The 23,112-nt window shown below is 47.6% G+C and overlaps 1 protein-coding gene across 3 annotated transcripts in view; it reads right to left on the bottom strand.

Annotated features, from left to right (window-relative positions):
- RNF111 (ring finger protein 111) overlaps positions 1-23,112 on the bottom strand; it is a 370,041-nt gene that overhangs the window by 146,383 nt on the left and 200,546 nt on the right. For all 3 annotated transcript variants that reach the window (XM_086959381.1, XM_086959382.1, XM_086959383.1), the window contains exon 5: positions 15,861-16,049. In XM_086959381.1, coding sequence (XP_086815507.1) covers positions 15,861-16,049 — 189 coding nt within the window. The remainder of the gene's footprint in view (positions 1-15,860; positions 16,050-23,112) is intronic.

The raw sequence follows: 23,112 nt of genomic DNA, 5'->3' as shown, positions 1-23,112 counted from the left end.
TAAATAAACTGTTCCTGTCGGAGCAAAGTCAAGAATAATTTGCATATGGCTGAGTCCAAACTGAGGTGGTATAATATGCAAAGTAACTCTGGAGTGAGATGAGGCCTGGGTAATTACTAGTGGCCGAGATTAATTCAAACATTCAATCCAGCACTTTTTGTATTCTTCAGAGCTATGTGGGACAGGTATGCCCAGACATGGGTCCTTTGCACACTGTGCCACTGGAACCAAGCAATATCCAACTATTGAGACCAAATATGGGTGAAACTGAACATGGACTGCGTGTGTTCTGGTTCAGGGAGGGTCTGGCAGTTTGGGCTGGACTTTTACTACCGGGGCAGGGTGAGGACTGATTTGCATATGGATGGGTCCAGAGTGAGGTGGCATGGTGTGCAAAATAACGATGGATTGGGAGGCGACCTGAGTAATTACCAATGGGTGAAATTAATTCAAGCATTCCATTCATCAATTTTTTTCCATACTACAGAAACTGGAAGTCAAAGAACAGTGGGAATTGCGCATTCACACAAGGCAAAAAAGTCACCCGAGGAGTGCCCCACAGGACGAAGATGTTGTGGACCACCGCCTCTTCAAAACACACCTTGTGGTAGGTAAGATAAAGCCGACGTAGGATGTTGGCTCTGGTGTTAAGAGAATCTGCCAGATCATTAGCAACCAGCCAGACCCCAAGAGCTCATGTCTACATTGAGACCCCATGTCTACCTCCTTGTTTACACACCACATTGCTGTTACGTGGTCTATGAAGATCAGCCAGATTGACCAGAAAAGGAGCGCAGGAAAGATTTCAAGGCAAAGTGAATTGCCTGCAGCTCCAGCAAGCTGGTGTGCTGAATCTGCTTTTCTGGAGCCCTGCTTTTCACCATTTGATCCAGATGCACACCCAACCCTAAGCTGGAAGCATCTGTCACTATTGAGGCAGCTGCGGATGGTGAGCATAAGGGCTTCACAATTTTGGGCGAAATTCTGATAACATCCAACAGAATACCCACACATTGGAATCACTGACTACAGAGGCACTTCTGGAGAGCCCTCACGTACCCACAGGCATGTATGACTAGGAGAACACAGGAAGACAGCAGACCTAGAAGGCGAAGGAGTGTTAGGGTTTGAACTTGCGCTCCCCTCCTGAAACATCAGAATCAGTTCCCACAATTCGTAGATCTTACAGAGAGAAGAGAAAGCCTGTAAATATGTGTCCAGTACTGCCCCTATAATCAGGAGGCGATGAGAGGGCTCTAGGCACTACTTGTGCTGGTTGATAGAAAAGTTCAAGTCGAAAAGCAGGGTTGCTGTGGCCTTCTCGTGGTCTATGGTGCGCCTATCTTGAACAACCAATCTCTTTGGTACTGAAACACTAAAAACCCTGACCCTGACCTGACCTTTGCAGATGAGATTCATCCACTGCCATCACCCTGATAAAGGTGGCCGATGTCTCTCCAAACAGGAACCGGTCATTAACCAAAGATCCCACGTATGCAACTGCAGGATCACATAAGCCAGGGTCCGCATCTTGAACTTTCCCAGGTAAAGGTAAAAGCTCAAACTGAGGTCTAGTATTGGATGCAGACCACCATCTTTCTGGGAACCAGGAAGTACCAGGAGTAGCACCTCTGCCCATTTCCTGCTTAAAGACGAGGTCCACTGCTCCTTTTTGCAATAGGGCAGCACCCTCCAATTGCAGAATCCAGAGGTGAGCTTCCGACTAAAGTGACCGACGGGGAGTGGCCGGTTGGAAGGGAAGGACATACCCCAATTTGATAATCTCAAGGAGTCGCTGGCTCTGGACGTTTGTAAAGGACTCCTCTTAAGGAGCAACTTAATTGCCACAGGAGATAATGATGATGAGGAGGAGGGCTCCTGGGTCAGCCTTTTGTTTTGCACTCATCCTGTACTACATGAGCAACTGGATTAGCTTTGTTACCAAACAGACAAGAGAATTTTGACATGGTCACTCCCACTTTTTGTCTGGTATTCGATGCAATTTTGACAGAAAGTGCACAGGGTTCATGCTATCTAGGGCCCCAGTGCCAGATCTCTTTCCCTAAAACAGTACAATTGTTCTCCAAACTGGTAATACTTTTGGCACCCCTGTAAGTCCTTTGTTAATGGTACCCCAGGAACCTAGGACAGGGGTACTGAAGAGGGTCCCCAAGGGCTGCAGAATGCACTGTGCCACCCTAAGGGACCCTTCAATTAACTCATGCAGACTGTTATTGCAAGCTGTATACCTTGGTGTTGATAAAAGTGAAAACACAACATGGCACACATCCCTATGTGGCATGCCCCAGACACTGCACATAGTATAGGTAAGTCGCCCCTACAGAAGGCCTGACAGCTCTAAGGCAGAGTGCATTATACCACATGTGTGGGCATATCTGAACAAGCAGATATGCCCCTGTGCTGACCAGTCCAATTACCGCCAGTGCAAGACATTTTAAATACATGTTTTGGACACTGGTGACAAACGAGTTCCCCAGCTACATGACTGCTTCACTGAAATCAAAGATGTTTGTATCAAACAACGCATATTAATAAACCCACACTGATTCCAGTGCAGGGAAGCATCAGAGCTGAAGACACCAGGATGCTGGAAGTAGGGGTGATTGAGCCTTCTGAAAGTCCCTGGGCCAGGTTAATGGTCTTAGTTCCCAAACCTCATTCACAGAGTGGTAAACCAGAGCTGGGCTGTGTGGACTATAGAGGTCTCAATGCGGTAACTAAGACAGATGAAAACCCCTTTTCAATATCTGGGTACTGGCAGATTGGTCTGACCGCTGGAGCAAACGTAAAATGTGCATTCTCAACCACAGATGGACAATACCAATTTAAAATGATACAATTTGGTCTAAAGAATGCCCCTTCCAAAGGTTGGTGAATAAAGTCCTTGCTGAGCTAGAGTCTTTTAAAGCAGCATATCTTGATGATATTGCTGTCTATAGCACCTCTTTGCAGAATCACCTAATCCACCTTGGAAAGGTTCTTGAGGATCTGCAGAGTGCAGACCACACTATCAAGGTAAGCAATTGCCAGATAGGGCAGGGCTCTATTGTATACTTGGGCCAACTTGTAGGTGGAGGCCAAGTGCAACCCTTACAAACCAAAATCCAGACGATTGTGGTCTGAGCTGCTCCAACCACCCAGACTCAAGTCTTGGCATTCCTTGGCTTGACGGGGTACTACAGGAGGTTTGTGAAGGGGTATGGAACCATTCTGACACCCCTCACAGAATTGAACACCAAGAAAATGCCAAAGAAGGTAAAATGACAGTAAGCTGATAAAAAGGTTTTTGTCACACTGAAGGAAGCACTCATTCTAAAAGTTCCAGATTATCCTAAACAGTTCATAGTGCAGACTGTCTCTGAACATGTGATAGGAGAGGTCCTATCCCAAACCAATGATGATGGCCATGACCAGCCTGTTGCTTTCATTAACACTCCCCAGACAGCAGCGTTGGAGTGCCATTGAGAGAGAAGCCTTTGCAGTGGTTTGGTCCCAGAAGAAGTTGAGTCCATACTTGTTTGATTCTCACTTACTCGCTTAAACTGACAACAGGTCTCTGAGATGGCTGATGCAAATGCAAGGTGAGAACCCGAAACTGTTGAGGTGGTCCATGTCCCCCCACAGGATATGGACTTTACAGTGGAACACAGACCTGGGACTGATCATGTCAATGCAGATGGCCTTTACGGGTTTTTACACTTAGATGATGAAGACTCTCTTGGGAAAAGTTAGTCTCATTCTCTTTTGTTTGAGGGGGCGGTTGTGTAGGAAAGTACACTTTTTTGACTTGGTGCCCTCACTTTTTCCCTGGTATTCGATCCAATTTTGACAGAGTGCGCACTGGGTTCCTGCTATCCAGGTTCCCAGTTCCAGATCGCTTTACCTAATCGGTACAATTGTTCCCCTAATTGGCAATCCCTTTGGCACTACTGTAAGTCCCTATTTAATGGTACCCCAGATACATAGGGACGGAGTACTGAAGAGGGTCTCAAGGGCTGCAGCATGTATTGTGCCACCCGAAGGGACCCTCACCGGACTCATTCAGACTGCCATTGCAGGTTGCATGTCTTGGTGCAGAAAAAAAATAAGACCTGAAATAGCACACATCGCTGTGTGCTATGCCTGCAGGCACTGCACATAGTATAGGTAAGTCACCCTTACAGCTCTGTGTGCACATGCAGATATGCCCCAGTGCTGGCTGGTCCAATTACTGCCAGTACAAGTGACCAGGGAAGTCAATTATAATACATGTGCTGGGCACTGGTGAAAAATGAGTTCCCCAGCAGTAGGTAGCTGGCTCTTTATATACTATACCAAAGTAAGGTTTTATGCGCATATGGTCCAGTGGATCCCCAGAGGCTTTACATAGGCGGAAGTAGATATCAGGCAAGAAATGACTACAAACACACACTCAAGGACTAAATTCAAGACCAACTGTTTTGTATAACAATATTACTTTGTTACTTTTATTTTAGAACCAAGAGAAACTCAGTTGCAGGTAAGTACCAGTTCAAAACAGCAATACTTTTGAGGTGCAGTAGGAATGTGTTTACAAAGGAAATAAGAATACTTTACAGTGATACGAAAAATACTTTGCAGTGTCAGTCAACAGTGCAAAAAGAACAATTGATGGACAGAATGCAGAACAATGTTCTACATTCACCCTAGTGGTGGCATGGTGAGCAAAAAAACGATGGATTTAACCCAAATCTGTTGACTGGGGGTGAATGTTTTGATTTGTTCTGCATTCAGTCCATCATTTGTGTGTCTTTTGCATTCTTGCTCTAAGTTCGCCGGTTGTGCCCAGACTGTGGTTCCGGGCTCACTGTGCCACTGATTTCAAGCTAGCCTGGCTGATGAGGAGTGAAATCCTGAAACCGGTCCTAGGATGCATGTTTCTGTCCAGGGAGGACCAGGCTTGGCAGGTCGGGCTGGACTGCTCCCATGAGGCACAAGTTCAAGACTGATTTGCATATGGCTGGGTCTAAACTGGGGTGGCATGGTGAGCAAAAGAACAATGGCTTAAGCCCAGATCTGTTGACTGGGGGTGAATGTTTTGATTTGTTCAGCATTCGGTCCATCATTTGAGTGTCTTTTGGTGTCAGTCAACAGTAGCAGTAACTTAGCAATGTAAAAGATAGACACTTTGTGCAACATCAAGAAATGCAATACAATCATATGAGAGAAAACAGTTACGCACATTTCCAGGTAAGTACTCAACCTACACATCCTGTCTTCGGGGTACTAGACCAACACTGGGCAAGGGTCAGATCAAGGTTGGTACTAAAAAGCCACCGACACCGGGGCGGGTGGGTGCAAAGGTCACTGAGCACAAGGTTAGTCAATGGAGACAGGGGACAGGTAGATACCTATGGGTTCTGGGCACAGGCCCGGTTGTTTAGGCAAGCACAGAGGAGCCACAAGACAGCACAAACCATACATCACCAGCGGCACTGGGGTGGCCGGGTGCAAATCAGTGTGGGGCACCCAATGCAAGTGAAGAACAAGTAATTTCCCTACGGTAACGCTTTTTCTGGTAGATACTATATCTGCCTGTGGATTCCTCACCTTGTGAATATCCCCCTTGCGCCAGCAACATTCGGAAATTCTTTTTTCGTAGCCTCGCACCGACGTGGATAGGACGTCACAGAGACACGGCTCCGCTCGCGACTCCGCTGACGTCACCGACGCCTATAACAGGCCCACGCCGGCGTGATGACATCAGTTCCGCCTTTTTTCCGTGCCATCGAGGCACACGGACGGACCAATGACAGTAGATATATACAAAGCATACACAGTATACAATAGTCAAGGCAAAACACACAGTGTAAAGCAAATGCAGGAAGCAAATGAAACATTTCCTTGACATCAAAACAAATATACATTACAGTACAATAACTCTGGCATAGAAGAGTGGACAACGGGGAGGCGGGTGGGTCAGTGAGGAATCCACAGGCAGATATAGTATCTACCAGAAAAAGCGTTACCGAAGGTAAGTAACTTGTTCTTCTGATAGATACATCTGCCGTGTGGATTCCTCACCTTGTGAATAGAGTCCCACAGCAGTCCCCACTCCCGGAGGAGGGTGTCCACTCTTCTAAACCAGGAAATCCTGAAGGACAGAGCGCGCAAAGTGGCCGTCCCTCCTGACTTCCGTATCCAAGCAGTAATGCTTCGCGAAAGTATGGAGGGAAGACCAGGTTGCCGCCCTACAAATGTCCTCCACAGGAACACCTCTAGCCAAAGCAGAGGTAGATGACTTAGCTCTAGTGGAATGAGCTCTAATACCCTCCGGAGGCTCCTTACCGGCCAAAGAGTAGCAGATCTTTATGCACAGAACGATCCACCTTGATAAAGTCCTTTTATGGACCGCTCTTCCCTTCTTGCAGCCAGCAAAGCCAATGAAGAGTTGATCGTCCAAGCGACAGTCTCTAGTTCTGTCCAAATAAAAAGACACCGCTCTCTTAGGGTCCAGACGGTGCAACCTCTCCTCCTCCTTGGAAGGGTGTGGGGGAGGATAAAAGGTAGGGAGGGTAATGAATTGACCAAGGTGGAAAAGAGTCACCACCTTAGGAAGAAAAGCAGCCCTGGTCCTTTGAACCATCCGATCAGCATGTATGGTCAGGAACGGGGGCTTGGAACTAAGAGCTTGAAGCTCACTCACCCTCCTTGCCGAGGTAATTGCAACTAGGAAAACTGCCTTAAAGGTTAAGAGCCTCATAGGACATTTATGAAGAGGCTCAAAGGGAGAGCCCATCAGAAAAGTCAGAACAAGATTCAAGTCCCACTGAGGTACAATAAAAGGGGTAGGAGGAAACTTATTTACAAGACCCTTCAAAAATCTCAAGACAACAGGTGACTTAAAAAGAGAGGGCTGATGAGGCAAACAAATAAAAGCTGACAGTGCTGAAAGATAGCCCTTAACTGTGGCAACTGCCAGCCCCTGTTGAGCCAAAGAGAGAGCAAACCGGAGCACATCTGATAAATGGGCTCTCAACGGGTCAATATCATTCTCACCACACCAAACAACAAACCTAGACCATCTATAAGAATAGACAGTCTTAGTGGAGTCACGTCTAGCAGACAAAATGACATCCACCACATCAGGTGTTAGAGAATAGGAAATCAGGTTGCCCCGTTCAATCTCCAGACATGAAGGTGCAATGTCTGGAGGTGGGGGTGTAGAACCTGCCCCTCCATCTGAGAGAGGAGGTCTGCCCTGAGAGGGAGACGGAGCGGCGGGTGAGAGGAGAGGTGGAGTAGATCTGTATACCACACCCTTCTTGGCCAATCCGGGGCGACCAATATAACTTAGGCCCGGTCTTGGCGAATTTTCCTCAGAACCCGAGGAATCAAGGGTATGGGAGGAAACGCGTAAAGGAGTTGACTTCCCCAACTCAACTGAAACGCGTCCCCCAAGGCTCCTTGCATCGGATACTGGAGACTGCAGAATGACGGGCTGTGAGCATTCTCGCGAGTGGCAAACAGGTCCACCCGAGCGGTCCCCCACGTCCGAAAGACGTGACGAACCACCTCTGGATGAAGCCTCCACTCGTGGTCGGCAGAGAACTGCCGGCTGAGACTGTCCGCACGTACGTTCAGAACTCCGGCCAGATGATTTGCCATCAGGCAAATCCGGTGGACCAGAGACGCAGAGCCTCTCTGCAGAGACACTGCGATCCCACTCCTCCCTGCTTGTTGATGTACCACATCGCGGTCGTGTTGTCCGTCAGGACTTGGATCGACTGACCGCGAAGGGAAGGGAGGAAGGCCTTGAGCGCCAAACGTATCGCCCGCAACTCTAGAAGGTTGATGTGAAGCAACCTTTCCTCTGGAGACCAAAGACCCTTGACCTCCAGATCCCCCAGATGAGCACCCCACCCTAGAGTGGATGCATCCGTAATCACCGTGGCCACCGATGGAGGTAGATGGAAAGGCTTCCCTTGCGACAGGTTGCCTTCCACGCTCCACCAAGACAGATCCGCTGCAGTTTCTCTGGAGATCTTCACCGACTCCCCGAGATCTCCGTTGTGCTGATACCACTGCCTGCGGAGACACCACTGGAGTGCCCTCATGTGCCAGCGTGCATGGTTGACCAGGAGAATGCAAGAAGCCATCAGACCGAGCAGGCGAAGGACCTTCAGGACTGGAACGACCACTCCAGGGTAAAACAAAGGAATCATTTCCTGTATGTCGCGAATCCTGTGAGGAGGAGGGAATGCACGACAAACAGTAGAGTCCAGTACGGCACCTATGAACAGGTTGCGCTGGGAGGGCACCAGGTGAGACTTGGGTACATTTATCGAAAAACCCAACCTGAACAACAACTGAGTTGTCTCCTGCAGATGATGGAGCACCTTCTCCGACGACTCCGCTTTGATCAGCCAGTCGTCTAGATACGGAAACACAGGTATCCCCGATCTCCTGAGATGAGCTGCCACCACCGCCATCACCTTGGTGAAGACTCGAGGCGCAGTAGTAAGACCAAACGGAAGGACGGCAGACTGGTAGTGCTGCGACCCAACCGTGAAACGGAGATACTTCCTGTGCGACTTCAGGATTGGAATGTGGAAATACGCATCCTGCAAGTCGAGCGACACCATCCATTCTCCTTCCATCAACGCTTGAAGAACCTGAACAAGGGTGAGCATCTTGAATTTCTCCTGCTTCAGATAGAGATTCAAGATCCTGAGGTCCAGGATAGGACGAAGCCTGCCATCCTTCTTGGGGATCAGGAAATACCGGGAGTAGCATCCCTGACCCCTTTCCTGCTCTGGGACCACCTCTATCGCACCCTTTCGTAACAGAGTTAGAACCTCCTCCTGCAGAAGAGACAGATGTTCCTGGGTGCAAAAACCTTGACAAGGAGGGTAAACAGGGGGGAATTCCCGAAAGGGAAGGGCATACCCATTTTCTACAAGATTGAGAACCCAAAGATCTGACGTAACCGATTCCCAATCCTGTAGAAAATGGGTAAGCCGACCCCCAACCGGACCCACATGATCCTGAATAGTGGATCTAGGGCTGCTTTTCTGCGGCAGGGGGGTTGGAAGAGGTGGAGGAAGAGGAGGGCTGACGTCCACGAGGACGCGCTCTTTGTTTTCCCCTGTACGATCTGTACATAGAATTTTGCTGCTGCTGCTGCGGTTGGCCTTGCCGGAAATTCCGAAAGGAGCGACCAAAGCCCCTGAACCTTCTGCCGGAAGAAGCGCCCCTGATCTGGAGGCCCAAGGACTTCGCTGTTGCCCTGCAATCCTTGAACCGCTCAAGAGCAGTATCCGCCTTTTTCCCAAAGAGACCTGAGCCATCAAAGGGGAGATCAAGCAGAGTCGCCTGAACATCAGCCGAAAAGTCCGATGACTTCAACCAGGCAGATCTCCTTGTCGCCACGGCAGTGCCCATAATTCGAGCCACAGAGTCAGCAGTGTCCAGACCACTTTGAATTACCTGGCGGGCAGCCGCCTGAGTGTCATTAATCACCTCCTCAAAATCCTTTCGGTTTGCGTCAGGAATTTTAGGGGCCAGGATACGTAAGGAGTCCATCAGGGCATGAACATACCTCCCCATTAGGCATGTGGCATTAGTTGACTTTAAGGCCATACTAGCCGATGAAAAGGTCTTTTTTGCCACCTGGTCCTGTTTCTTTGCCTCCTTCTCACAAGGAACCTGCGGAAAGGCACTAAGACTCTTCTTTGAACAGGCAGCCTGAATGACCAGGCTCTCTGGCGAAGGATGTGAAGAGAGAAAAGCCGGGTCCTCAGGGGCAGCCCTGTACCTCCTTGCAACACTCTTTGATACCGCAGGAGCAGACAAAGGTTTCTTCCAGACTTCCATAATAGAATCAGTCAAGGCATCATTGAATGGAAGTAAAGGCTCGACCACCGAATTTGGAGAATGCAAGACTTCTGTGAGGAGGTTAGACTTGAACTCCACTGTAGGCAGAGTCAATTGAAGAAGCTCAGCAGCTTTTCTCATAACCAGATGATAAGGCTGGATATCCTTAGATGGAGCACCTGAGCCTGAGGGCAACTCCCACTCTGGAGAGAAATCAAGGGTCCCAGAATCCGCCAATTCCTCAAAACAGCTCTCCTCTAGTTCACCTTCTTCAACGTCAGACTGAGAGCCCATATAACTCTGCCCCTCCAGAAGGCGTTGTGCTTCTCTTCTGGATCTCTCCTTAACACGCCTCGCAGCCGGATCCACCAGCGGCTTCGACGGATTCGGGGCCGGCGCCGGTATCGAAACCGACGGCACAGAAGAATGCCCTCGAGGATGATCAGGAGCAGGCGACGCCGGAATCGGCGTCGACGACTTCGGCGGAGCCGGGAAATGCCAATGCGGCGTCGGAGCCGGCATGTAGGGCATAAACGGAGCCGGAGGATAGGAGTGAGGAACTCCCAAGCTGAATGCCAATGGACCCGTGGGACCCGAAGGCGCACCAGAGGGGTACCATGCCCTTGAGAAGACACCATACATTGCGTTAAGAAACGCAGAAGGGTCCTGGCCTGGAGCAGGAAAGGGCGGCTGAAAACCATCAGGACCGGTCCTGAAGAGGGATCGGATTCGGCTCTTCGACAGGCGCGGAATCCACATCCTCCCGGGCCTCTTCCTCTTCAAGGGCCGGGGACGGCGCCGGAGACGGACTCGGAACCGGAGAAGCTTTCGGAGCCGGAGATCGAGATCGCCCACGCGACTCAGATGGTGAGGCCTCACCTTCATGCTCGGAGACTTCGAGGGTAACCACCTTCGAACGTACCTTCTTCGGTGACCTCGACCTCGAGCCCGCCTCCTTACCAGACCGACGTCGGGACTCATGTCTCCTCTTCTTGTGCTTTTTCTTCGACTTCGAAACATGATCCGACGCCGACTTCGAAGACGACCTCTCTCGAGAAGCAGATCTCGACCTCGCCCTGGACTTCGACCTCGCCCTTCGAGAACGAGACCTCGACGACTTCTCCTTTCCAGCTTTCACCTTCGCAACCAGAAGTTTGGCTTCTCTCTCCCTCAGGGCCTTCGGATTCATCTTCCGACATGAAGAACAATCCTCCACATCATGGTCGGAACTTAAGCACCAGATGCAGTCTTCATGAGGGTCGGTAATGGACATCATTTTACCGCACTCCCTGCAGGGCTTGAAGCCGGTCTTCTTAGATGACATTTTCGAAGAAACAGGATACAGAGAAGCAGAATTAACCAACAAAATGGCAACAATGTACCAGTAGGCTACAGAGATTCCCGATAACCGTTAGCATCGACGACGCGGAAAAAAGGGAACTGATGTCATCACGCCGGCGTGGGCCTGTTATAGGCGTCGGTGACGTCAGCGGAGTCGCGAGCGGAGCCGTGTCTCTGTGACGTCCTATCCACGTCGGCGCGAGGCTACGAAAAAAGAATTTCCGAATGTTGCTGGCGCAAGGGGGATATTCACAAGGTGAGGAATCCACACGGCAGATGTATCTATCAGAATGGGAAATGCCAGTCACACAAAGAGGCTGCAGGCGACTGGACAAAGGCGAGCGACAACTGAGCAGGTTGGTTGGGATGTCGGTGGACGTCTGGGCACCGTCGGCTGGGCCCCCCAAATTCAGGGGGGCGGAGGATGCAGGGGTGACTTTGGATGTCTGAAGTTCTTTACCAGAGCCAGTTGATGTCAGGGGAACCCTCAGAGATGAGCGGCAGGCGTCTTCATAGAGACCAGAAGAGGTCAGCCACCGATGTTTTCAAGGTCAGGATCGCTGGGGAGACTTCACTGGACAGGAGAGCCACTCAGACTCGGGCCATGGACATCAGGAGCAGAGTCAGCAGGTGTCGCAGTTCCAGGTGGATCAGGAGTCCTTGGAGTGGGTTCTGGTCTTTGTTGAAGTGCAGGCATTCTTCCTCTGGTTTCTGAAAGTCACTGTCTGCCGGACAGGCGTTGCCTTCTTCGCAGAGTCTCTAAATGAGAGACAGGACGATCGGGCTGGAGCCAAATCAGTAGTTGTCTTTGGGCTTGGCAGCACAGCGTCTTCTTCTTAGGTCACAGGAATCGGAGGCTCAAGGCGCCCCTAAAAACTCAACTTAGTGGTGTTACAGGTACTGGCAGGTAGTAGCCAATGATCTATTTACCTTTGGGGGGACTACATCCTTTTATGTCCCCTGCATTTGTGGAGGGGGCATCCACTAATCCCATTGCCTAAAATCCTTCCATCCAACATGGAAGATTTTCTAAGGAGGGGGTCACTTTAGCTCGGGACACCTTAGGAGTGGTCCTGGCTGAGAGGGAACACACCTTTCCTGATTACTAATTTTCCCACAGACGCCTAATGCTTGGTCAGGGGAGCGGGCATCTCCACTCGCTGGAGAGGCCCATGCTAGCATAACAAAGAGAAAGAAGCCTATGAGTCTTGCCACATTGAACGCGCTTTCTGCTTGGGGGTAGGTGAGAAGCACCTCCATCCCAAGCAGGCTTTATTCCTGTACCACAAGAGCACAAGGGTTCCCCCCTCAGGAACATGTCTGAATGTAGCAGGCTGGTGCAGACCAGCTGCACACTAGGGAGTTGGTCGTTTTTCAAGGGCATCTCTAAGATGCTCTCCAAGTGCATTTTGTAATAAATTCCTGAACTGGCACCAGTGTGGGTTTATTATGCTGAGAAGTTTGATGCCAAAATTCTTAGCATTCAGTAAAGCCATCATGGAGCTGTGGAGTTCATGACCAACTCCCAGCCAATGAACTCAATATGGCTTCACTACAATGTCTAAGAACGGACTTGGACACTATAGGGGCATTTTGCTCATGCAGCCATGCCCTCACATGGGATATAATGCACACTACCTTAGGGCTGTGAGGCCTGCTAGAGGGGTGACTTATCTATGCCACAGTTGGTGTTTGTGGGCATAGCACACAGAATTGAGTTCCATGTCGACTCAAGTTTTGCCAGCACCAAAACACACAGTTAGCAACGGCAGTGTATATGTGTTAGGTGAGGGATCTCAGAGGGTGACACAATACATGCTGCAGCCATTAGAGACCCTCTCTGGTCATCAGGCCTTAAAGCAACATCTAAGCCCTCCAGTACTATGTCTCATGGTTATCACTTACCTATGAATTAACAATATTGAATATTAGGAATATCATGTTGAATTGTGTAGTACTTGAGAACGGAATATTTATTGTATCTTTTAGACATACCTATGGATATCAAATAGCATCAGAACATGATGTCACAAAGTATGAGTGAGAGTAGGTCCGCGTAATATTTGAATTAAGAGTATGTTTTGACATTTTCAGCCATTTACATCAAATAAACTTTTTTTATTGATTGATCATTTAATTTAGTTAACATTGTTGTGCTTTGTGCCCATAATTTGTTTGTCTAGTCACTAGCTTAAGATATTTCTTTAGACATAAGGCCCTTGGTACCAGTGGTACCTTTTACAGGGAGTTATAAGTGGGCCAGAGGTGTGCTAATTGTGGAAACATAGGTACAGTTTTGGGAAAGAACATAGGCACTCACAATCTGATTGGCAGGGACCCAGTTCATATTCAGTCAAATTGCATCAGAAATCAGGTGAAAAGTGGGGGGTAACAATGCAAAAGGGGGAACTTTCCTTCAACAGCTACATGATGGCTTCACTGTTTGGTATCAAACATCTCCTATGAATAACATGAATTCCAGTGATGGATTTATTAAAACATGGACCAAGCGGGGGCCTTAGAGATATTCCCTGAAAACCAACCAACCAACTACTAGTGTGCTTGCGGACTGGTCTTGACCAGGCTGCTACCACAGAGGAGTTTGACCCCCAGGGGTAAAAGCCCACTCTCTCAGGAGGTCAGGAACAAAGCCTTCTCTGACAGAGGGTGTTTTACACCCCCTACAGCAGGATAACCTCTAAATTAGCATTCCAAGGCAAGAAGCTTCAAAGAGCCCGCCACTATTAGTATGCAAATGTGGCTTCCCTCAGAGGTGATGCCACCCCTCCAGGCCAGGATACATCTGGCGCCTGGCCAAGCAGGAATATTAGTAGTCAGGGAGGCATGTTCACCCTCAAGTGGTGATTGGCTACTACCCTATACTCCCCCAACACCCCTAAATCTAGTGATTAGGGGAACCCCTGGCACCAGAAAATCAGATCCTGCTGACCTGAAAGAAGACAGACACTGAAGAGTCACAAAAGCAAGGACAGCAGACGAGCAACTGATATATATGTAAAAGTATGTAGTGCATTTTTTAAGAACTACTAATGTATATCTATCTCGGCTTTAATATTTATTTAATTTCCCATATTTTGGAAATCTACCATACATACCATATATTTACTGGCTATGACACTATATTGATTTACTTCTGATTCACAGTTACTCATTATTTCCCTTACATAAGAGAAGGGAGACGCACTTCTTTTGATGTATAATTCTTTGCTTGAGGATTACTAAAGGTTTATCTGTAATCTACAAATAGAAGACTGATCGGGAACTCCAAGTAGCCAAAATAGATTGATAGAGTTTTATAAAACGAAGAAGTTAGTCCAAACCCATTTACGATGATGGAACATGTCGACTGAAAAGCCCCTTCACATAGTCAGTTATGAATGTATGACGTTACAACGCATACATTCACAACGCATGCCATCACAACACAACCATTACAACGCAGGTGCCATTACAACGCATGTCATTACAACGCAGGTGCTATTACAATGCATGCCATTACAACGTAAGTATAGGTAAGTATTTAATTTTATTAATATTTTTTTTAATTTTAATTAAATTACAAAAATTGTTTATTAAATTATTTTAATTCTTTTTAAAAAAAATATATTTAAATTTACAATTCTAACTCCTTGGGTGTGTAATAGTAGGGTAAATGTTGGATAGTGTGGGGGTTAAAATTACTATTCTAACTCCAGGGGGGTGTAATAGTAGGGTAAGTGTTGTATAGTGTAGGTGTTAAAATTACTATTCTAACTCCAGGGGGGTGTAATAGTAGGGTAAGTGTTGGATGGTGTAGGGGTTAAATTTACTATTCTAACTCCAGGGGGGTGTAATAGTAGGGTAAGTGTTGGATACTGTAGGGGTTAAAATTACTATTCTAACTCCAGGGGGGTGTAATAGTAGGGTAAGTGTTGGATAGTGTAGGGGTACAAATTACTATTCTAACTCCAAGGGGTGTAATAGTAGGGTAAGTGTTGGATAGTGTGGGGGTTAGATTTACTATTCTAACTCCAGGGGGGTGTAATAGTAGGGTAAGTGTTGGATAGTGTAGAGGTTAAATTTACTATTCTAACTCCAGGGGGGTGTAATAGTAGGGTAAGTGTTGGATAGTGTAGGGGTTAAAATTACTATTCTAACTCCAGGGGGGTGTAATAGTAGGGTAAGTGTTGGATAGTGTAGGGGAAAAAATTACTATTCTAACTCTAGGGGGGTGAATAGTAGGGTAAGTGTTGGATAGTGTAGGGGTAAAACTTACCATTCTAAAATTAATTAAATAAATTAAATTATAATTAAAAAAATATTAAATGTATTTAAAATGTTATAATTATTTTAAATAAATTAATTTATAAAACAAAAAAGTTACATTAAAATTAAAAATATTAAAAAAATTTAAAAGAAATTAAAATTAAATTAATATTAATAAAATTAAATACTTATCTATACTTACGTTGTAATGGCATGCGTTGTAATAGCACCTGCGTTGTAATGGCACCTGCGTTGTAATCGCACCTGCGTTGTGATGGTACAGCGTCGTAAAAGTTGCGTTGTTATGGTTGTTCCCCGTCAGATATATGACAAGCTTTTCTAAAGGATCACACACTAGATGTGAAAAAAATAGAATGCTTATTTCACAGCAAACATACCTACTGCTGAAGGGCCAGCATTGTTGAAATTAAGAGGAGCAGCAGAAGGTTCTGGCATGGTGGAGAGCTGAGAATTGGAAGGACCCAAAGCAGCATCAGAGGCCTGCTCTGAGGTGGAAGCATGAGTGGAAGTAGAAGTTACAGACTGGAACTCCACTCGAGATGTTGTCGTCTGCACCACTGTGGGATCTGGGAAAATAAGCAATCTAATCAATTTTCAAAGAAAATTCATACATTTTGACCTCTGACTAAATATCAAGCATTAGCAACTGTAACGGAACTGTACAGAAAAAATAGGCAAATAAGGATATTGATTTTTAGTAGACCAAAAAAAATGGCAAACTGCAAACGCACGGATTGTTTTCTTAGAAGTAGCTCTGGTATTCTTATTCCACATAGCGTAAAAATAAAACACTCAGAGTGGAGCTAAACACGTGTTTCAGAGAGGTTAATAATGTAAGTACAAGTGTCAGAACATGTACATCTTGTGTTACATAAACTTGACCATTTGCACTTGCAATCATCGGTGAACCAGGAATTGGAGTGTACTTGCAGTAATGAAGAGCCTTTGAAATGGGAGGAGTTAAAGTTAACAAATCGTTTCTTAGAGCTTAGTTTGGCTCTGCCTATTCCACTACTAATAACAGTAAACAGGCAGGAAAAACTATGGATGGTGCCTTGGAGCAAGCATGTTATGAAGCTCACTGAAACACTAATCCAGACACTATCATATTGTAGCTCGTATTTCGAGTGCTCAGTCGTTTCCACAATGTCACTATGTTCCCAATCCTTTATGTTACATACTAATGTAAATGGGATCATATGTGAAACTTTGCTACAACTCTCAAAATGCACTCATTTGCCAGATAAATGACAATGTACAAACAGGTCTAGGCAGTTATGACCAAGGAGCACTCCTCTAACACAGCTATACACTCCATTCCGACAGCAAAATGAACGACAAGGACTACTCCAACAAGGCTTCTCTGTTGCAATGTATACACGCAAGCAGCGGAATGGAACAGATAAGCAAATAGACAAGCGCTCTCTCACTCGTTTGAATCAACAAGAGGCCAATGTACTCATAAGCATCCTTATGTTCAAAAAAGTAATAGGCACACTAGGCCACTCACCTGCCTGGTCCACCTGACGAGCTACGTAAAGCATGATACACATATGGACTACTATGCTGTTTGACACAATAAAAACATTTGTTTTACGTTGTTATATTCCCCCACCTCCTTATCATTATATAGCCTGAATCTTTCCTTAAAAAAATATATATGGAGGCGTGTCCAAATTGGCGCCTGTGTAGAAGCAACCTTGCGAAGCTCTGCAGTACCCACTCAATAACTGGCGGACCCGGGGAACCTGGCCACCCGAACATTGGCGGCACCACGTAGAGGTGACCTTGGAGGGAATTCAACGGCTGACCATTCCTTTCCGCTTTGGGGAGGCGGAGAAGCGGGTCTCCGCGGTATGATGCAGAGCGGCGCTTCTGGAGCCATGATGGAAGACGCGCCGGGTGGATCGGCGTGGGCCGTTCGCTCCGGATCTGGGAACCCCCCCCATGCAGAGTAGCTACCAGTTGATCCCCCACCACCTCATATCCTGCTCTGAGGTGGCGGCACCATGCAAGTTGAGAAAGCTCAAACAGCATGTCAAGAAGGTGGCAGTGGGAAGCGTCCCGGACGCTGGGCGAGGAGCTGGCTGTCTGCCAGCGGAACACAAGAGGAGGTGGTGATGTGGTGCGGCACACTCTGGGACACACCGGGAGTGAATGGCCGAAGAAGGCGGAGTGCCCCGGCGGTGGAGGAAGGCCTTACAGAAGGGTCATCCGGGCCTAGGCTCGGAGGTAGCTGGGCCCGCTGTGGTGGAGAGAGAGGTCTGCTCTGCCGGTGGAGCTCGAGAGGAAGCGGTGGAGCACTGCAGCACAGCTGGAGGTGCGAGCGGCGAAGGGCCCAGAGAGGACGGAGAGCCCCAGCAGTAAGTGACCGTATCTACAGGGAGCCCGACCTGGCCTGCACCAGGGCTCAGAAGAGGCCAGGCCTGATGTGGAGGAAAGTGAGGCCTGCTAGGGGGAGGGAGAGAGAGAGAGGAAGAGGGAGAGGAAGAGAGAGAGAGAGGAAGAGGAAGAGGGAGAGGAAGAGAGAGAGAGGAAGAGGAAGAGGAAGAGGGAGAGGAAGAGAGAGGAAGAGGAAGAGGGAGAGGAAGAGAGAGGAAGAGGAAGAGAGAGGAAGAGAGAGGAAGAGAGAGGAAGAGAGAGGAAGAGAGAGGAAGAGAGAGGAAGAGAGAGGAAGAGAGAGGAAGAGAGAGAGAGGGAGAGGAAGAGAGAGGAAGAGGAAGAGAGAGGAAGAGGGAGAGAGAGAGAGAGGAAGAGAGAGAGAGAGGAAGAGAGAGAGAGAGGAAGAGAGAGAGAGAGGAAGAGGGAGAGGGAGAGGGAGAGGGAGAGGGAGAGGGAGAGGGAGAGGGAGAGGGAGAGGGAGAGGGAGAGGGAGAGGGAGAGGGAGAGGGAGAGGGAGAGGGAGAGGGAGAGGGAGAGGGAGAGGGAGAGGGAGAGGGAGAGGGAGAGGGAGAGGGAGAGGGAGAGGGAGAGGGAGAGGGAGAGGGAGAGGGAGAGGGAGAGGGAGAGGGAGAGGGAGAGGGAGAGGGAGAGGGAGAGGGAGAGAGAGAGAGAGAGAGAGAGAGAGAGAGAGAGAGAGAGAGAGAGAGAGAGAGAGAGAGAGAGGAGAGAGAGAGAGGCCCCTGGCCCACCTCTAACTGCAGAGGCCCCAGGAGGAAAGGTGCTGTTCTGAGGGTGGGCCTTAGTGATAGTTGACTTGGGCCTCCCACTAGAATGGCTAGGGAGCTTGCATGTCTCCCGATGGCCATGGGCAAACAAGGCATAACCCATCTATTGCGCTACTACCAGGTAGCCCAGCTGTGATACCTGGTGGAATGGAACCGCCCATACACACAGAAATATTGGTCTTTTTGTAGATCAAAGCAAAACCAAAGGGGATGATGAACGGAGCGTTTGAGCAATGCAAACACTCATCCCCAGTCAACTGATCTGGGTTTAATCCATCATCGTTCTTTAGCTCACTCAGCCACCCCAGTTCAGACATGGCCATTTGCAAATCAGTCTGACCCTGTGCCTCGTGGGAACAGTCCAGCCCGAACTGCCAAGCCATGTCTTCCCTGGACCGGAAACAAGCATCCTTGGACCGGTTTGGCTGTTCATCCTATGTGGGAAGGGTGTGGCTCCTGTGCTCACTACGCCACTGGAGTCAAGCTATCCTGGCTGAAGACGGCTGATAGCCAGAAACCGGTCCTAGAATGCTTGATTCCGGTTCTGGGAAGACATGGCTTGGCAGTTCGGTCTGAACTGTTCCCATGAGGCACAGGGTCAAGACTGATTTGCATATGGCCATGTCTGAACTGGGGTGGCTTGGCGACCAAAATAACTATGGATTAAACCCAGATCTGTGAGTGGGGGGGAATGTTTTGCCATTGTGCAACATTCCGTCCATCATCTTGTGTGTTTTGCTTTTTTAGATCAGGCAGTAGCAGGTATCATATATGGAAGATCCTGTGGCTCTCGCGAAGAAATCGCCAGGCAGGAGTGCATATAACCTCAGTGGTTAGAGCAACGGTTGGGGCATGAGATAAACTCTACATTCTTAAAATTGTTCCACTCACCCCACTTCTAGGTAATACTGCGGGCACAGCATGTTCCCAGTGGCAGGAGGCAAATTGCAAACGCATAGAGATCTATTCAACGTACAGAGCCTGCTTGAATTTTAGGTTGCGGGATACTGAGCGCCGGCACCATGTTGCTATCTGTCACTGGGTGACTCATTTATCGATAAGCCCGCATGCAAGCAGGTCTCTTACCTTATTTGAACGATGGCTTCTGTCAAGGCTGGACGACAGACGCTTGCCGTCGGACATCTATGCCTTTTTTAACACTTCCGCTAAACCCCTGGTCTTACCGGCCAGAACGCGATGGGGGCTGGAGTTTGAGCGCCAATTCTCAGGTAAAGAATGGGCTGATATTCAATGGCGCACCAGCACCTCGGTATGTAGTGATTGTGGGAGGCAAACTCTCCTTAAGGTGGTTCACTATTGGTATTATAAACCTTCCTGTTTAGCTAAGAGGGAGAGTGATGACAAATTTTGGCGCCACTGCAATCACTCATAGCAAACACAACAAGATAATGGACGGAGTGCTGAAACTTTTCAACCACTTACCCCCAGTAAAGAGATCGGGGTTTAATCCATTGCTCTTTTGCTCACTTTGCCACCCCAGTTTGAACACAGCCATATGCAAATTAGACTTGACCCTATTACGCATGGAAACAGTCCAGCCCGAACTGCCAAGCCAGGTCTTCCCTGAACCGGAAACAAGCATCCTGGGACCGATTTCTGGTTAACACCCTTCATCAGCCCGGCTAGCTTGAATCCAGTGGCAAAGTGAGCAAGGGACCCACTTATTGGCATACCCTTGGCCACTTAGGGCGAACATGGCAACCACAAGATGATGGACAAAGGGCTGAAACTTTTCAACGTCTCACCCCCAGTCAAGAGATCTTGGTTTAATTCATCTTCCTTTTGCTCACTCTGGCATACTATCCCACTTACTGTGGCACTGTCCTAAATTACATCCTTATTGGTCGAACGTTCTCGCAGACATCAATCATATGTTCAACACCGAATTGCCCGCTTCCCCAGCTGCATTCCTTTGGGACTCCCCAACGCTTTGACATACCCATTGCAATCCTGTAGAGAGAGGGCCATGACTCTGGCACTGTGTGCCGCAAAACAGATTTTGCTGTCAAAATGGGGGACGGACATTATACCTACACATGCAAACTGGATACCCAAGCTCTGGGACCTTCTTAGTAGGGGGTAATTGACTGCCATTGTGGACCATACTCATGGACCGAGGTTTGAGAAAACATGGGGCCCTTGTTTGAAATAACTGTTTACCACATTTCAAGAGCTCTCTTGTCCAATATATTTGCAGGTCCTTCGCCTAACGGCAGGAATCACCAACTGCTACTTAATACTTCTGCATGGTAAGATGGGGACAGAACACATTTTGTTGTGTGTATCATAAGCGAACATGGCATGCTGTTTATTTTCTACTGACTATGTTGCAGTTGGACTTTGGTTTCTGTTTTTTCCATCTTCTCTCTTACCGTTTCTTTTCGCCGGTCGGTGAATGTAGGCGAAACTACGCTGCATTTCGAGTCTTAAAATAAAAATGTATACCAGCCTAAAACAAATATATATAGGATTGTCTGTTGCCACCATCTCTCTGATCTAAATATTTGCTCATTTTATATAGGACTACATATGCATGATTGCCAGAAACCAGATTTACAGTGGTTTAGAACTGCTGGCTTTTCCATATCACACAAGAGTCTTTTGAAAATGCATTAGTTAGGTAAATATAAACTCAGGAGTGGAAGCAAGGTGTTCCCATGGCTGAGCATTATTGTCTTCATAACACGACTAGGCTTGCATGAAAGTTAAATTACGCTGCATAATTACCGTAGGTTTGGGAATTTAAACGTATACTTATATGAACATGCTGATTGTCGCAGCAAAATTTTAGCGCAGGAAAACCAAGACAGCACGCAAGTGGCTATTGTAAATGCAATGGTGTCTATTGCACTATTGTAATGTGTTCTCCTGCCACTGAAATTACATGAGGAAACATTTTGCATCCAAGAACAAGTTACTTACCTTCGTTAATGCTCTTTCTGGTGGATACTCCAACTTCAGATTTCACATCTTATGACTATCGCCAGGTGCCAGACTGGATCCAGAAAATACATAACAGTGCTCCTGCGGGCCAGCAGGTGGTGCTGTGCGAATCAACATCAAAGCCGTTCCACTCCAGAAGTGATGAAAAGAGCCTCATATAAGTGCCACCCATGATTGCTGACATCAGTTTAATTCAGGAACACTTCAGTTCCCGCAGACGAGGAGTGCGATCGGCTAATTGTATAAATCAGTATGCAGATTTAGACTGGAGTCTTTTTAGGTGGTTGAGACTATACAACAAAAGTTGAGAAAAAATACCAAATCTGTACCTCCTACAGTGGTGGGTCAGTGGAATAGCTCGGACTTAGAGGTCCTGCAGGACCAAGTAGGCAAAATGCCCATCTCCACAAAGCTGACTGTCGAGAAAGTAATGCTCTATGAACATGTGCACGGACGCAAACACAGCTGCCTGAGAGATATCCAGGAAAGGCACTCCGTGTACCAACACAACGATAGCAGCTTTGGCTCTGGTGGAGTGAGCCCATAGGCCTTCTGAAACCTGCTTCTTAGCCAATGCATAGCCCATCTTAATGCAGTGGACTATCCACTCAGAGATGGTCTGTTTCTGCACCTCTTGCCTTTCTTTACCCTAGAGAACCCAACAAAGAGATGCTCATCTACTCGATGTTCTTTGGTGCACTCGATGTAAAAGCGGAGTGCTCTCTTGGGAGCCAAATGATTGAGTCTTTCTTCCTCTTTCAAAGGATGAGGCAAGGCAAAGAATGTCGGAAGAGTGACGGCTTGTCCAGCGTGAAAAGGAATCACCACCTTCAGCAGAAATGCCACTTGAATCCGGAGCAGTAGGTTGTCTGGGGAAAAAGTGGCAAAATGAGGCTAGATCAAGAGAGCCTGAAGTTTGCTGATCGGGCGTGTGGAAGTTATCACCACTAGGAGCACCATTTTTAAGTTGGGTAGATGCAACGAAAACTGTGCATTGGTTCGAAAGGGTAATGCATCAAGAAAGGTGAGGACTAAATTAAACTTCCACTGTGGCATTAAAAAGGGTGTTGGTTGAATACATGCTAATTCCAGCGTTGGAATAGCCTTCGGAGTCTGTGCACACCTACAAACTTGAATGTTTAATGGTTTTACCAGCTCTTATCTACTTTCTTCCAACACTGGGACATGCTGGAAACGTATTCCTGACAAGGGCAGTAGTAAAACTTTTTCCAATCTGGGGGGAAAAAGGGTTGTAGGGAAAGTGAACTTGCAAACGCTCAACAGATTCTCACATGAGCAAACGTAGCATGCATATTTGATCATGCACAAATGCAGCTCACTTGCTCATTTACAAAAGCAGCTCACAAAGGCATATGATTTTCAGGCCTACTGCTAAAATATTTGTGAATTCATGAAAGTCGTAAATCTGCACTAATGCAGGAACATACACCATGGGTGTTCTTTTGTGACTATCTTTGATAATTGTGTCTTTAATAAC

Source organism: Lissotriton vulgaris, chromosome 2_2 (assembly GCF_964263255.1).
Source record: "Lissotriton vulgaris chromosome 2_2, aLisVul1.2, whole genome shotgun sequence".
In the NCBI taxonomy this organism is placed as follows: domain Eukaryota; kingdom Metazoa; phylum Chordata; class Amphibia; order Caudata; family Salamandridae; genus Lissotriton; species Lissotriton vulgaris.
The sequence above is the reverse complement of the archived record's forward strand: the minus strand, read 5'-3'. Positions and strand labels throughout refer to the sequence as shown.